Here is a 14,142-nt window from a genome sequence, read left to right as displayed (position 1 = left end):
GGCTGGTGTTCATGTTTCTAGGTAGGTCTGTGGTGCCTCATCACATGGTGCGTCAGTTTCAGCAAACATCCAATTATTAACACAATTGTATAATAAAATAGAAAAAAAAATGAAATAAAAAATAACTTCAACTGGAATTTAAAATCGCATTTGGCTGCTCTCTGGCACAAAAAAGAGGAACTGCAGTTATTTCATGATGGTTACGGCTGTCAGTTATGCCAACAACACAACATTAGACTTAAAAATAAAACATACTAAAAAATGTTAAAATAAAAAATAAAAAATAAATATGAAGAATAAATAAAAAGTAAAAAAATAAAAGTAAAAAAATGGAAAATAGAAAAAAAAACTATTTTTAATATGATTTAATGCAAAAAAAAGTGAAGGTATCAAAAACACATTACTACTTTTTAGTTAAATAATTATTTTATTCCAATAGGAGCAGTTAAGAATGCTTTTAAAAAACAGAACAGTATAACATGTAATCAGTGGTGGAAAGTAACTAAGTTACTTAAGTACAATTTTGAGATACTTGTACTTTACTTGAGTATTTCCATGATCTGATACTTTCTACTTCTACTCCACTACATTGATTTAATAACTTTAGTTACTTTACAGATTCAGATTATTAATACGAAATATAATCAAGGAATAAATTATGTATTATAATAGATTAAACTACCCAGCAGGATATAAAGTCATTAAAATGAGCTCCACCTTTACCAGCTGCAACATTAAAGTGGTGAACACATTAATGCATCAATAATTATAATCCAATAATATACATTATTCTGCATAATGTGTACTTTTATGTTTGGTACTTTAAAGCTGCAGTCGGCGAGATTGGAGCAAATATGATTAAAAAAAGTTATTTTTATAAAATGGTCACTATATCGTTACAGTAGTACATGAGACAGGTCCTAACTGCTCCTAATGGCATCTGCAAGATTTCACAGACCGGAGGAAAACAAGCAGTAAGAGCTGATCTGAGGTCTGCTGTCCAGCTGCCGTCTATGAGAGCCGGCTGTCAATCACTCTGAACTCCAACCAAACGGTCAAACTAGGCAGCGCTGATCAAATATGAATCAATATTCTGTTACGTTAATGTCTATTTCTCTCCTCACATGTTCTCACAATCATCTTGTAGTGCACGGTTTAGCTGGAAAATGAGAACGTTTGTGACGCCACCGCCATTGTGAAATCTGGTGAAGGAATGCCAAGTGCCGGTCACATGACCGGAGCACAGCCAATAGGAACGCTCTCTCTCTCTCTCTGAAATGACCTGTGATTGGTTAAAGTCTCCCATGACAGGAAGAGAAGACGTACCTGTCCTCGTGAATGCGTCTTTGTTTAATATCAGCGCTTGAAGTTGGAAATAATGTAAATAACCAAAATCAAAAATAAATAAATAAATAAAACAAAAATAAAATATAAATAAATAAATAAAGAATTAAAAGAAGCCAGCAAACACATAATTAATAAAATAAAACATACATACAGATTAATTAATTTAACATTTTGCATAGGAAAAGATATAAATAAATGATATTTAGAGAATAATTAGACAACACAGAAAAACACACATAATCAATAACAACCTACTGAACATTCATATCATCATCTATTTATTGTCTTCAGTGATATAATATTTCATATAGTATATTATTCTATCTAATAATGCTTTAACGTAGTACCTCCATACTGAGTTGTGTTGGTTGGGTCAGATGACATCACACTGATAGTTCCATTGACTGTACTATATCATGCTGTTTAGTAGAGCTACACTGATAAATCACACCTCCATATTATTTGCTGATATCAGCTTATTGCAGATATATGGTATCGGTGTATATATCGGCTGATAAGTAACAAGAAACTGAAGTGCAGAAATGCCAAACTGAGTTTGAGCTCATTCATAAACAGTGTCTCCATCACATAGTTTGTCCTCCAGAGAGCACCAGTTCATTTGTAAACTGTGAAATGTCCCACTGAGTTCTACTGGTCACAAAACAACAACAACTAAGGAATCTGTATCAAGTTTGTCTGTTTATGTTCTGTGTCTCTATTCAAAATACTGTCGGCCCATATGTTGAATATTGATATCAGTGTCGGCCTCAAAAATCCAGCATCGGTCGGGCGATGCTGTTTAAGGATTTGATGTATTAACAGAATCACATTTATTCTTGGACAGATTTGTTAAACATCTTTCAGTGCAGAATATTTAAAGTTCAGCTGAACACAGAAATATGAGCTAGATGCATTCAGACAGGAGAGGACAGCAGAGGACAGTAGAGGACAGTAGAGGACAGCAGAGGACAGCAGAGGACAGTAGAGGACAGAAGAGGACAGTAGAGGACAGTAGAGGACAGCAGAGGACAGCAGAGGACAGCAGAGGACAGTAGAGGACAGTAGAGGACAGCAGAGGACAGCGGAGGACAGCAGAGTAGAGGACAGCAGAGGACAGACTTCAAACTAATGTGATAATGAGGAGTGTGAACTACTAATGATGCATCCTGAAGAATAAATGACTCCACTAACTGGAAACTAAACTGGACTTTCTCTTCACATTGAGATATCCAGCACTAGATACAAATAAATCAATAAATGATGTCTGTTTTTACAAACTGCTTTCTATCAATGAATGTCAGCTACACAACTGTATGACCTAAATATGAGACTCCTTTTATATTTTATTTCAGAATTAAAACAGTTTTCAAGACTAAATCATCAGAAATATTAAAGAGTGTCTGGAACTAAATATATTTATATATTTATTGACTACACAGAGATTATTAGGATGTCTTGTAGTTCTTTTTGATTCTGTGTGCAGAGAAATAACGTTGTTCAGTGATTTATAAAAGTATGATATAAAAACTGAAATCATGACGTTAACTTTCTCTTCCAGTGATTCACTCTCTGAAGTATTTCTACACTGCGTCTACTGGAGTCCCAAACTTCCCAGAGTTTGTGTCTGTTGGGTTTGTTGATGAAGTTGTGATAGATCACTATGACAGTAACACCAGGAGAACAGAACCCAAACAGGACTGGATGAACAAAGTCACAGATGATGATCCTCAGTACTGGGAGAGAGAGACTGAGATCTTTAAAGATTCCCAGCAGACCTTCAAATCCAACCTTGAAGTTGTAAAGCAGCGCTTCAACCAAACTGGAGGTTTGTTCATGTTTCACTTTCTACTGATAAAATGTTGTTTATATTTTCATCCTGTATTTTAGTGAACAGATGTTACCACACACACAGTGTTTCTGTCCATCCCATAATAACCAGCAGAGATGATGAACCCTTTGTCTCCACTAGATTAGATCAGAATCAGTCTACTGAACTGCCCACAGTGAGTTGGTCCATAAGAACTCTGCTGCAGGAACCTGTTTATCACAACAGTTTTACAACCCACAGCTGATAGAGGAACATTACTGCCTGCTGGTTTCTTAAAGTACGGAGCAGGACTGTAAACGGGCCGCAGGCTGCTTCTGCTGGGTCCTCATATGAGAGGAGTAGCAGGAGGTTTTAATAATACTTTTATCAGTTAATAATATTTTTAATTTAATTATAATTCTTGACATTTTACAGTGTAAACAATTTATTGATTAATTCATAGTCATGACATAATCAATAATCACAACAATAATACTTGTATCCTTAAATATATGTTAAAACTACAGATTAGATTAGATTACCTTTACATGACCACAGTGTGTCTATGATACAGTATTTAATTTTTAATTTATCAAACATGTTCCTGATCAGGTTTTGCACCTTTTCTCTGTTTAATATCATTAATATTAAATCCTGTTCAGTGTTGTTCAGACAAAAGAATCAATTTGAAGATTTCACTTTAGACTCTGAGAACTTGTGACGGGCATCTTCACTATTTTCTGACATTTTAAAATAAGTAAATGTTTAATCTATTAATCCAATAATAATTGATGATGAAAAGAATAATGCGTTTCAGCCCTAACTATACAGTAGAACTCCAGATTAGATTAGATTAACTCTACTGTACTGACCACAGTGTGTTGGTCCATCCCAGCAGGCAGCATCAAGCCAACATCTGCAGCTGGAAACAGCTGTTGGTTGTCTTGAATGACTGACTGATGGATGGACCAATCAGGACACACAGACTGCCTCCCAGTCTCCATAATGGTCCTGATGGTCTGTGCCTTATTGTGACCAGTTGTAGTAACACAGTGCTGTCCTGGCTGAGCAGCTGGAGTCTAGTGACTCATCCTGGACTGAAAGTGTCCTTCAGTGGAAGCTTCTAGAGCAGCCTCAGGACAGTCTGGTCTGGAGTTTCTCACAGGAAGAGGATGTTGTTGGACTGATCCACTGGCTGCAGGGTCTCAGTGGGTGTAAGGTTCAGTCCAGGATCAGGTTTAATGTGAGTCTGCTAGTCAGGACTCTGTTCCTGCAGCTCACATGAAGCCACAGCACCTTCAGCAGTGGAGAGAAACTGTTGGTCTCAGTGGAGGCACTGTGTCTCTGTGGTAAAAAGAGGATCTGAACTGTGTTAGGATGTCACTCTGTTTCCCAGCAGTCTCTGCCTCTCTGTCTCTCTCCAAGACGTCCACACTGTCCACATGATGATTGGCTGTAAGTGTCTTTCATGGAGCCAATAACAGCAGGAGGTATAGATCCTCTGTCTTGGTGTCTGTGGATCAGTGTGTCTCTGTGGTAAAGATGTGATATCAACTGATAATAGATGACTGGGCTGTGATCTCACTCTGGTTTAATGCCGTCTCTGTCTCTCTCTCTCAGATGTCCACATTTACCAGTGGATGTATGGCTGTGAATGGGACGATGAGACTGAGGAGGTTAAAGGTTATGAACAGTTTGGTTATGATGGAGAAGACTTCATATCATTGGACCTGAAGACAGAGACATGGGTCGCTCCAAAACCACAGGCTGTCATCACCAAACACAAGTGGGATAATAACAAAGCTTGGATAGCACAGACTAAACACTACCTCACCAAGATTTGTCCTGAGTGGCTGAAGAAGTATGTGAACTATGGGAGGAGCGTTCTGCTGAGAACAGGTAGAATCACATGACCTGAACAATCTTCATATGTCTCCTCTGTTTCTAAGCAACAGTAACATTACAGTACATGTCACCAACATACAGAGACCCACTGCGTCTCTCTTTACACACATTTCTCTTTCTTTCATTTCCTCTCACCTCTCTCACACTTTGGTATCGACACCAAATAACGTCCCATTGCTCACAGACTACTTGACCAGTAATGAGAATAGTTTGATCCCTGAACAGATACAGGTGTCTGCTAACAATTTATATCAAGTTTTTTTTAGATCTAAACCCGAACGTGAAAGACACAATTTAGATAAATGTACAAGGAGGGCATTTTCACAAAATTCTGCCTCCCCGGGACGGTTGGGATATCTTGTTCTGGACTAAACAAATATCATTTAAATTGAATAAATGCAGTCTAAATATTAACACCTTATATTTAAAAAGTCTCTGTCCCTACTGTCCCCCTGTCCCAACCGACCCCGCTCTCCCCTATGTGTTACGAAGGCATTTAAAACCCATCAAACAGGAATGCTAATATTAATATTCAGTAAATAATAATACTGTTGTCTTTACTCTCCAGAGCTTCCCTCAGTGTCTCTCCTCCAGAAGACTCCCTCCTCTCCAGTCAGCTGCCACGCTACAGGTTTCTACCCTGACAGAGCCACACTGTTCTGGAGGAAAGATGGAGAGGACCTTCATGAGGACGTGGACCTCGGAGAGATCCTCCCCAACCACGATGGAACCTTCCAGATGAGTGCTGACCTGAAACTTTCATCAGTCCCACCTGAAGACTGGACGAGGTACGACTGTGTGTTTCAGCTCTCTGGTGTGAAGGACGACCTCGTCACCAGACTGGACAAAGCAGTGATCAGGACCAACAGAGGTGAGACTGAGATCAGGAGTGATGGAGATGGCAAACACACATTTAGTTCACTGTCACTGTCCTGCAGTTCATGTAGTTTTATGTGTTTCATGTGTTCAGGTTGTGACTATTTGTTGTTGTTTTGTGCTCAACAGAGAAGCCCACTGACATGACCGTCCTCATCATCGCTGCAGTGGTTGTTCTTGTTCTCGTCCTCATCGCTGTGATTGGAGTCGTCATTTATAAAAAGAAGAACGGTGAGAAACCCAAACAGAAACATCGTCTCATGTCTTTTCCTCTCTGTTTTGATTTTAGACTTTTAAGTTGATGCTTTTATCCAAACTAATTTCCCTTCCCAGCACATCTAAATGTGTTTGAACCAGCAGTCAGTGCTGTAAGGCTCAGAGCCACAGTTTGATGATAATATGACTATAGCATGATGATGTAAGGGAGAGGTGATGGAAGATAAATGATGTCAAACAAAAGGTAGAAGGGATTTATTTATGAGTTTGAGTGAGTAGAAGAGCGGGTCATCACTGGAAACATTAAAGGAGACAAAGTCTGACATCTTCAACTGTGACAACATCAATAATTAGTCTTGTCTTTTTATTTCAGCCAAACGCCCTCCATCTCGTAAGTACAACTTGTTTTTATTCTATTTCCTCTGAGCTGAATCTCTGTAGATTAAAAAGAGTTAGTGTATTTTGTGCTGAAGGACTTCTTCCTGCAGTGTTTGCTGAGGGCTAACAATGTGTTTCTGACCTTACAGCTGTAAACAACGCTGAGGTCTTGGAGGAACTGAATCCAGGATCCTAAATGATGAACACACCAGCCTGCACACAGTGAGTTGCTTCATATGGGACATGAAGCATTCACACCTGTTGTTAAACAAAGCTGCCTTAAACTATGTGCAGAAGGAGCTTCTGTGATTGTTTCTTTATCCGCTGTAAAACTTCTGTGACACGTTGTAGCTGGAAAGAACATCTTTGAGTTTTTCCACAACGAAGGTGAAACTGTTTAATATGACGTGAAGTGAGATTATTAAGAGAAAGACGGAGATGCTTTCAGAAAGCTTCACATCAGCAGCTCAGATAAACTGTCTGTAGATTAAAAACTCAAATATTAACCTTTAGAAAAACAGAGACACCAATTTATTAAAATGGTGTCGAACCAAATTAAAATAAACGATTTATACTAACAACATGTTAACACTTCAATGACTGAATCATGGATATCTGAGGTCTAAATGATGATGTAAATATGTGCTTTTGTTGAATTGAACTCTCCAAACATTTATGGTCAATAGTTTTGTTTTCTATTTTACATATTTTTATTTTCTTTCTGCCTCTTTAGGTTTATGGATACATTCTGCACTGGATCAAGGAGCGGTGCCACATTCTCCTCCCTAAACTGGGAATTCATTGGTTATTCTTCATTCATATCATAAACTGGTAGAATCAGGTTTGGGAATTTATTTGTAGTTGATTGGAATACAAAGAAATTAGAAAAAATTACAAATATTATCAAACATAAATGGTGACATTAAATTATTTGGATTATTTAGTTTCATTAAAAAAAAAAGTGTCATTTCCTCTGATCAAATATTTGTTTAAATGTTGGTAAATCAAATGAGGATGATTATTTTTGGAGAGAAGTAAAACAATGAAAGCATCACAGAACTCTTCATACATAATAAAGACTAAACAATAAATCCACCATAGTTACAGTTTGATGCTTCTGCTGTTGGGGTTTTCTGCTTAGTGGTAACACAAACGTTAATTTACAGATATAGACACCATAGAAATATTTCTATGATAGACACACACACACATCCACGTACACTCAGGTCTGTCAATATGATGATATATACCTTGAGATAACAGATAGTCAATACTGCTAATCAATCAGCAGCATCCAGTGATGATCCCCTTTGCACACACACACACACACACACGCACGCACGCACGCACGCACGCACGCACTCACACACACACACACACACACACACACACACACACACACACACACACACACACACAATAGAAACATCAGTTCAACATTTATTATCCAGTTGTGTAAATAGTTTGTTTGATTATTTTTTTAAAGGGACTGTTTGTAAGAATCAGAAATACTTGTTAACAGCGACACCTGTGGCCGTTAAGTCAACGAAAGTCCGCGCCCTGTTGCGCTTGTGCTCGCTCTACATAGACATGAAGGAGCATCGCTCAACATGTGTCAATACGTGTAAGAAGTTACAAACAGTCCCTTTAAAACTGGTACATTTTGAAGATCTTGTTTTTCCAAAGCAAATAATAATCCATGTATTTGAGTTTTTTCTTAATTAATCAGGAGTGTGTTGTTGTTTCATAATATCTGTTGATCTGTTTTGACACATTAATATATTTTAATGTTAGCTGAGCTTCTAAAGGGTTGTGGGATGTTTGGAGCTTCTCAGCACACTGATAGAAATGTTCTTGTAAATATAAACAGCGATGCTCAAAATCACGTCTTGTGTTGGGTTAAGTCAGCGGTCAGCAACCTGCGTCTCTTTAGCCCCTCTCCAGTGGCTTTGACAACAAAAATATATATGGAAATGAATAACAGTTATTTTTTAAACATCATTGTTGTAGACCTAAAGTGTGTTTTACATTCTCTTATTGTAAAAATAAAAAAATATGTAGCCTATACACTGAATAAAAATTGTCACCACTTCAATCAACTAAAACGTGCGTCATGTCCTATGTATGTATGTCTTTGGCCCGGCGCCTTATCCTCTAATTTTGCTGAACCTTAATAGCTCAATAGGCTCGCTGTCCATTCCAAATCCCAAAGAAGAAAAGTCTCTGAGTAATTTAATAGTGCGCGGACAGATTCAACAATAAAACAGTAATATTGAAAGACATTTTCAGAAGAAGCTCACTGCATCTGCTGAATATATTCCAGCAGGAGCTTCCAGCCAAATGGCCTGCGTCTCTTTTGGACTTGTGTCCTCACTGCATTAGACTTAACAGTCTGTGTTTCCTTCATCATGAGGCTCAAATGTGTTTTGCTGCTCCAGATAGAGTTCTTTAATTTTTAAAAAGGAATGTTGATAGTAAAGGTTGCTGACCCCTGGGTGAACTAGATGAACGTGAATGAAGTTGCTCTGCTGTTTTACTCCTTTTGTACTGTTTTGCTTTTCAATAAATTGGCCAAAATTACAAATGTGTGTGTCTTTGTGTGATTCCAGTGGCTGACTACAACCGTCTGAATGTTGCCTGAGTATTCACTATATAGTCACAGAGACTAAATGAACGTGTCTCTGACCTGTAGATGTTAAACTAAAGAGCAGGAAGAGCCTAATTATTTGGGCAAACCTGGGATTCTTCACAGATAACTGAAGGCAAGGCAGCTTTATCTGTAGAGCACATTTCAGCAACAGGGCAATTCAAAGTGCTTTACACAAACATTCAAGAACATTGTGACAAAGTGCAAAAGAACATTAAGACATAATTAAAACAGTCATAAAAACATAAAAATGTTTAAGATTAGAAAATAAAAACAAGCATATAATGCTAATAAAAGATAGGATAGAAGCTAAAATAGAATATAACACACAAGAGTAAAAGTTATAGTGCAGTATAAGATCATTATCTGGTTTAATAAAAGGCAGCAGCAAACAGGAATGTTTGAAGCTGTGATTTTAAAGAACTCAGAGTTGGAGGTCCTGCAGGTTTCTGGGAGCTTGTTCCAGATATTTGGTGCATAAAAACTGAACGCTGCTTCTGCATGTTTAGTTGTGACTCTGGGGACACTAAGCAGACCTGATCCAGATGACCTGAGAGGTCTGGATGGTTCAGAACACAGCAGAAGATCAGACATGTATTTTGGCCCTGAACCATTTAGTGCTTTGTAAACCAGCAGGAGTGTTTTGAAATCAGTTCTCAGAGACAGGGAGCCGGTGTAGAGACCTCAGAACTGGACTGATGTGATCCACTTTCTTGGTCTTAGTGGGGACTCTAGCAGCAGCGTTCTGAATCAGCTGCAGCCGTCTGATGGATATTTTAGGAAGACCAGTAAAGACTCCGTTACAGTCGTCAAGTCGACTGAAGATAAATGCATGGACTAGTTTTTCTAAATCCTGCTGAGACATCAGTCCTCTAGTTCTTGCTCTATTCTTCAGGTGATAGAAGGCTGTCTTTGTAATTGTCTTAATGTGGCTGTTAAAACTCAGGTCAGAGTCCATGACTACACCAAGAGTTCTGGCTTGGTCCGAGCATTTTAACATTAACTGAAGGCAGAACTGAAACTTTTGAACTGAAGGGAGAATTTTACTTTTCACATGACAAGAAAACAAATGAGATGATTTAGTTTGACCACCTTTTACATTCTCTCTCTCTCTCTTGTGTGGTTTTCTGCTTTCTCTAATAAGAAAGGTCTTAACATGTTATTTGTATGTATATATATAAATACAGTATAGACTGTATATATACGGTATATATTCTTTTATTGATAGACTTGGCAGATCCACTCCACTCAGCTATTCTTCCGGCTGCACGCTGCGCTGGTATTCCCCTGTTATAACCTGTTGCACTGAAATCTACCCGGCAACTGATGACATTACAACAGTCAGGAAATTCTGTGGCTCCTCAGTATCTTTCTAACTAGATGCAATGTGCTGTAGGTTATACTGTACCTATAGTAATAAATACCCCAATTACATACTTTATGTCATTAAAATAGCTGTGATAAGAACATTTTGTGCAGCCTTTGGTTTTTAATATATATATTTTTTAAATCATATCATTAACTGCTAGCCCTCTGTGACCTCCAAAAGTTAACTTCACAAACAGATCCTCATAGATGATTTACCTATTTTCATTAACACCTATATACCTCCACGGGTAAAACCTGTGTGTCTGAGTTCTGCACGGAAACAGATGAGCTATTTTGTCAAAATGTATATTTGTTCGTGTTGCATTACCTACCTGTATTATACTTTAAACTATAATAAACCATATTTAAATATACTAAAGTGATATTAAGTGATATAACAGTTCAGTGTACATATGGATATGTTAGTAGGATACTGTAACATCTGTTGATCTGTTTTGACACATTAATATATTGTAATGTTTAGCTGATCTTCTAAAGGGTTGTGGGATGTTTGAAGCTTCTCAGCACACTGATAGAAATGTTCTTGTAAATATTTCCTGCTAGTATTTTTGGGACAAGAGACGATTTCTCTCTTAGTTTTATAAACGTAAAGAAATTGAACAGCGATGCTCAAAATCCCGTCTTGTGTTGGGTTAAGTAGATGAACGTTGAATGAAGTTGCTCTGCTGTTTCACTCCTTTTGTACTGTTTTGCTTTTCAATAAAATCCCCAATATTACAAAGTTCTGTCTTTTTGTGATTCCATATATATGCTCACACATCTGTGACTGTAGCTACAATAATATGAATATTGTAGCTGTGGGCGTCAATATTTGATTTCTATCACAGAGACATAATTATTTCAACCAAAGGAAATGTAAAATAGATCAAGAATAGAAGATATGACAATATGTTTTGATTTGTTTTATAAACACAGACATGAAACTCTCCAGATAACACTAATGATCTGGAACAGGCAGAAGCAGTGAGTCCCAATGAACCTACCCACAATGCAACTTGATTAACTCCTTTTTCATGTCTCTCTGCTGAACCCTGCTGTTTTTTATTTCTGGTAGGCTATGAGGCCTTTTCAGGACTCAGTAACGGGGTTAGAGCTCCTCCACTGGCCAGAAACAGCACAACCCTCTGGAGCATTTCTCGTAAATCCCCTGATGAGTCTGTTAGGTTTCGTTTCTGTGTTGTGTGACAGAGATCCAGCATGATCTGCATATTGTGGCATACACAGTAACATGGTTGTTATTTTGGTCCCTGCCAGGCCATCGCAGCTTCTTGTCTTCTTCGTTTTGCCACATTCCTCTGGTGTTGAAGAAACAACATCAAACATGATCATCAGTAAAACTTCAATGATGTGAGACTGAAAAGTCATACATAAAGTGTGAACAATTGGCTTTAAATCTACAAGAAACTGCACCTAAAGGAAAATAACCCTTGTATCTGGTGAATATATCAAAAGGAAATGAGTTGTATTTATCTTTTTCTTTAAAAAGTTGCATGTTAAAAGCACATAAAAACACCCAAGCATTGCTCTCTGGATATGAGGGCCATGACCTTGATGTGTTGTATTAAATAGAGTGATGGTCGGTAAAACACAGTTTGTATGTGTAGACTGTATGTGTGAGTGTTCTGGTCCATTCATTGTTTCTGTTTTACTTGTCCTCATCTGACCTCTGTTCTCACAGAGGGGATTCTACTCCTGAAAGGTTGTAGCCTCACATTAAACTGTTTGTCATATCTCACAGGTGCTTCATTCTATCATTCTATGGGTTTTTATGGGTCCAAACACCTGTCCCACAACTGTCATATTATATTATATGATATGATATTGCGTCAAATTATTGATGGTTTTCTGAAGACAATGAATAATTGAAACAGAATTGTGTTACAATATGTTATTATTATTATTATATAATGACAAAAACCTAAATATTGAACAGGATGACGTTAAATAACAACAAAACATATTGTAACATAATTGTTACCATTATACATTGTCTTTAGAAAACCAACAATAACTTGATGAAGTCATATTTCTGACTTTATATACATTATGTGCTGCTGTTTGTCTCCTGTTCTGTAGTTTTTCTGTCAATCTATAGTGTCACTTCCCACTGAAAACCTGTGTTGTTCAATCTCACCTAGTAACTCATGATGAGTCATGACGCACAGCCAATGTGGAGTTTTCTAATGGTCAGAATGAAGCTGCTGCGCATGTTGGAAGGAACCAGAAGCAGACGGAGAAGGAGAGGAGTAACATCGTGGTGAATTTCTCTTCTCGGTGTTTCTTTATGTGAACAAAATGAGGAAAGTTATTTTCCTGCTGTGCCTCTGCCACGCTGCATCCGCAGGTAAGATTTACTAAACACGATTAGTAGTTATAATAACTTTACTGTAAGTCACTTTGAAGAGCTTCATTAACACCACTTTAAGGCAGAAATGAAAACACCATCAGGCTTTTTTTATTAACGAGTTTATTTATAATAATTGAGATACATTCATTCATAATTTTTCATCAGGTAATAATAATATATTGTAGTCATATATTTAACCTAGATCTTATTTTACACGTTGTTTAACCCCATGTTCTAGATACTTACATTTTATTGTCTTTTTACATGTTTATTTATTTTATGATGGTATATTATCTGTAGTGGGTGGTGTATTTGTATTGTCTGTTATATTGTGTTTTATGGTATTGTGAAGTACATTTTTGTAGGAGCCATGTATTTCTTTGTGGTATTGTATTTGTGTAATATGCCTCCAGGCACTAGGGGGTGTAAGAGAGTCGCTTTTTAAGTTGTTAGAGCTCACAGTAATAATGAAACAAGGTGCTTTGGAGCTTTGCATATTGTATGTCTAAACAACATTTACCAATTAGCAGCCAGTAGCAGCTAAAAGTGTTGGACTTTGGTCACCATAGTTTTCTTAAAAATTAGCTTCTTGTCCTCTGGGAATTGGTACTAATGTAAAAAAAAAAATTAGAAAAAGATTTGAAAAATTCCATTTAAAAAACCTGATAGAATTTGATTAACTTATATATATATATATATATATATATATATATATATATATATATATATATATTATTTTTAATTATTTTTAATTATTTAATTATTTAATTATTTTTTTTATTTAAGAAAAATAATATTATTCACAGATATTTAACACAGAGCATTTTCACTTTTCTTCACCCCCCCACTGCCTAGACAAAATAATGTATAATAATATATCTACACAGGGAATGATGGTTCAAAATTAAGATTTAAAATAAATAAATAAATACATAAAATAATTTAAATAACCAAAAGCTAAAATAAATAAATAAAGAATAAAAAAAAGCCAGCAAACACATAATTAATAAAATAAAACATACATACAGATTAATTAATTTAACATTTTGCATAGGAAAAGATATAAATAAATGATATTTAGAGAATAATTAGACAACACAGAAAAACACACATAATCAATAACAACCTACTGAACATTCATATCATCATGTATTTATTTTCTTCAGTGATATAATATTTCATATAGTATATTATTCTATCTAATAATGCTTTAACGTAGTACCTCCATAC

The 14,142-nt window shown here is 36.6% G+C and overlaps 2 protein-coding genes and 1 long non-coding RNA gene across 10 annotated transcripts in view; 2 read left to right on the top strand and 1 right to left on the bottom strand.

Annotated features, from left to right (window-relative positions):
* The first annotated feature begins 2,878 nt into the window (after window positions 1-2,878).
* LOC119503111 (class I histocompatibility antigen, F10 alpha chain-like) overlaps window positions 2,879-14,142 on the top strand; it is a 26,471-nt gene continuing 15,207 nt past the window's right edge. For 2 of the 8 annotated variants that reach the window (XM_037794695.1, XM_037794693.1), the window contains exons 1-3: window positions 2,879-3,172; window positions 4,775-5,053; window positions 5,628-5,930. In XM_037794695.1, the coding sequence (XP_037650623.1) occupies window positions 3,049-3,172; window positions 4,775-5,053; window positions 5,628-5,930 (706 nt within the window). In that variant the 5' untranslated portion in view covers window positions 2,879-3,048. Of the gene's footprint in view, window positions 3,173-4,774; window positions 5,054-5,627; window positions 5,931-6,064; window positions 6,167-6,524; window positions 6,543-6,678; window positions 6,752-7,262; window positions 7,956-12,801; window positions 12,910-14,142 lie in introns of those variants that run through there. The other 6 variants (XM_037794696.1, XR_005210244.1, XR_005210245.1 and 3 more) reach the window with 6 other exon arrangements.
* The window catches only part of LOC119503168, an 11,606-nt gene continuing 7,154 nt past the window's right edge, over window positions 9,691-14,142 (bottom strand). Inside the window, exon 3 of the long non-coding RNA XR_005210255.1 lies at window positions 9,691-10,179. This is a non-coding gene — a long non-coding RNA (uncharacterized LOC119503168). The remainder of the gene's footprint in view (window positions 10,180-14,142) is intronic.
* LOC119503123 (BOLA class I histocompatibility antigen, alpha chain BL3-7-like) overlaps window positions 12,796-14,142 on the top strand; it is a 21,335-nt gene continuing 19,988 nt past the window's right edge. The window contains exon 1 of the mRNA XM_037794720.1: window positions 12,796-12,816. The gene's annotated coding sequence lies outside the window, so the exon portion shown is untranslated. The remainder of the gene's footprint in view (window positions 12,817-14,142) is intronic.

This window comes from Sebastes umbrosus, chromosome 15, assembly GCF_015220745.1.
Source record: "Sebastes umbrosus isolate fSebUmb1 chromosome 15, fSebUmb1.pri, whole genome shotgun sequence".
NCBI lineage: Eukaryota > Metazoa > Chordata > Actinopteri > Perciformes > Sebastidae > Sebastes > Sebastes umbrosus.
Note: the sequence above shows the minus strand (reverse complement) of the source record. Positions and strands in the feature narration are given on the sequence as shown.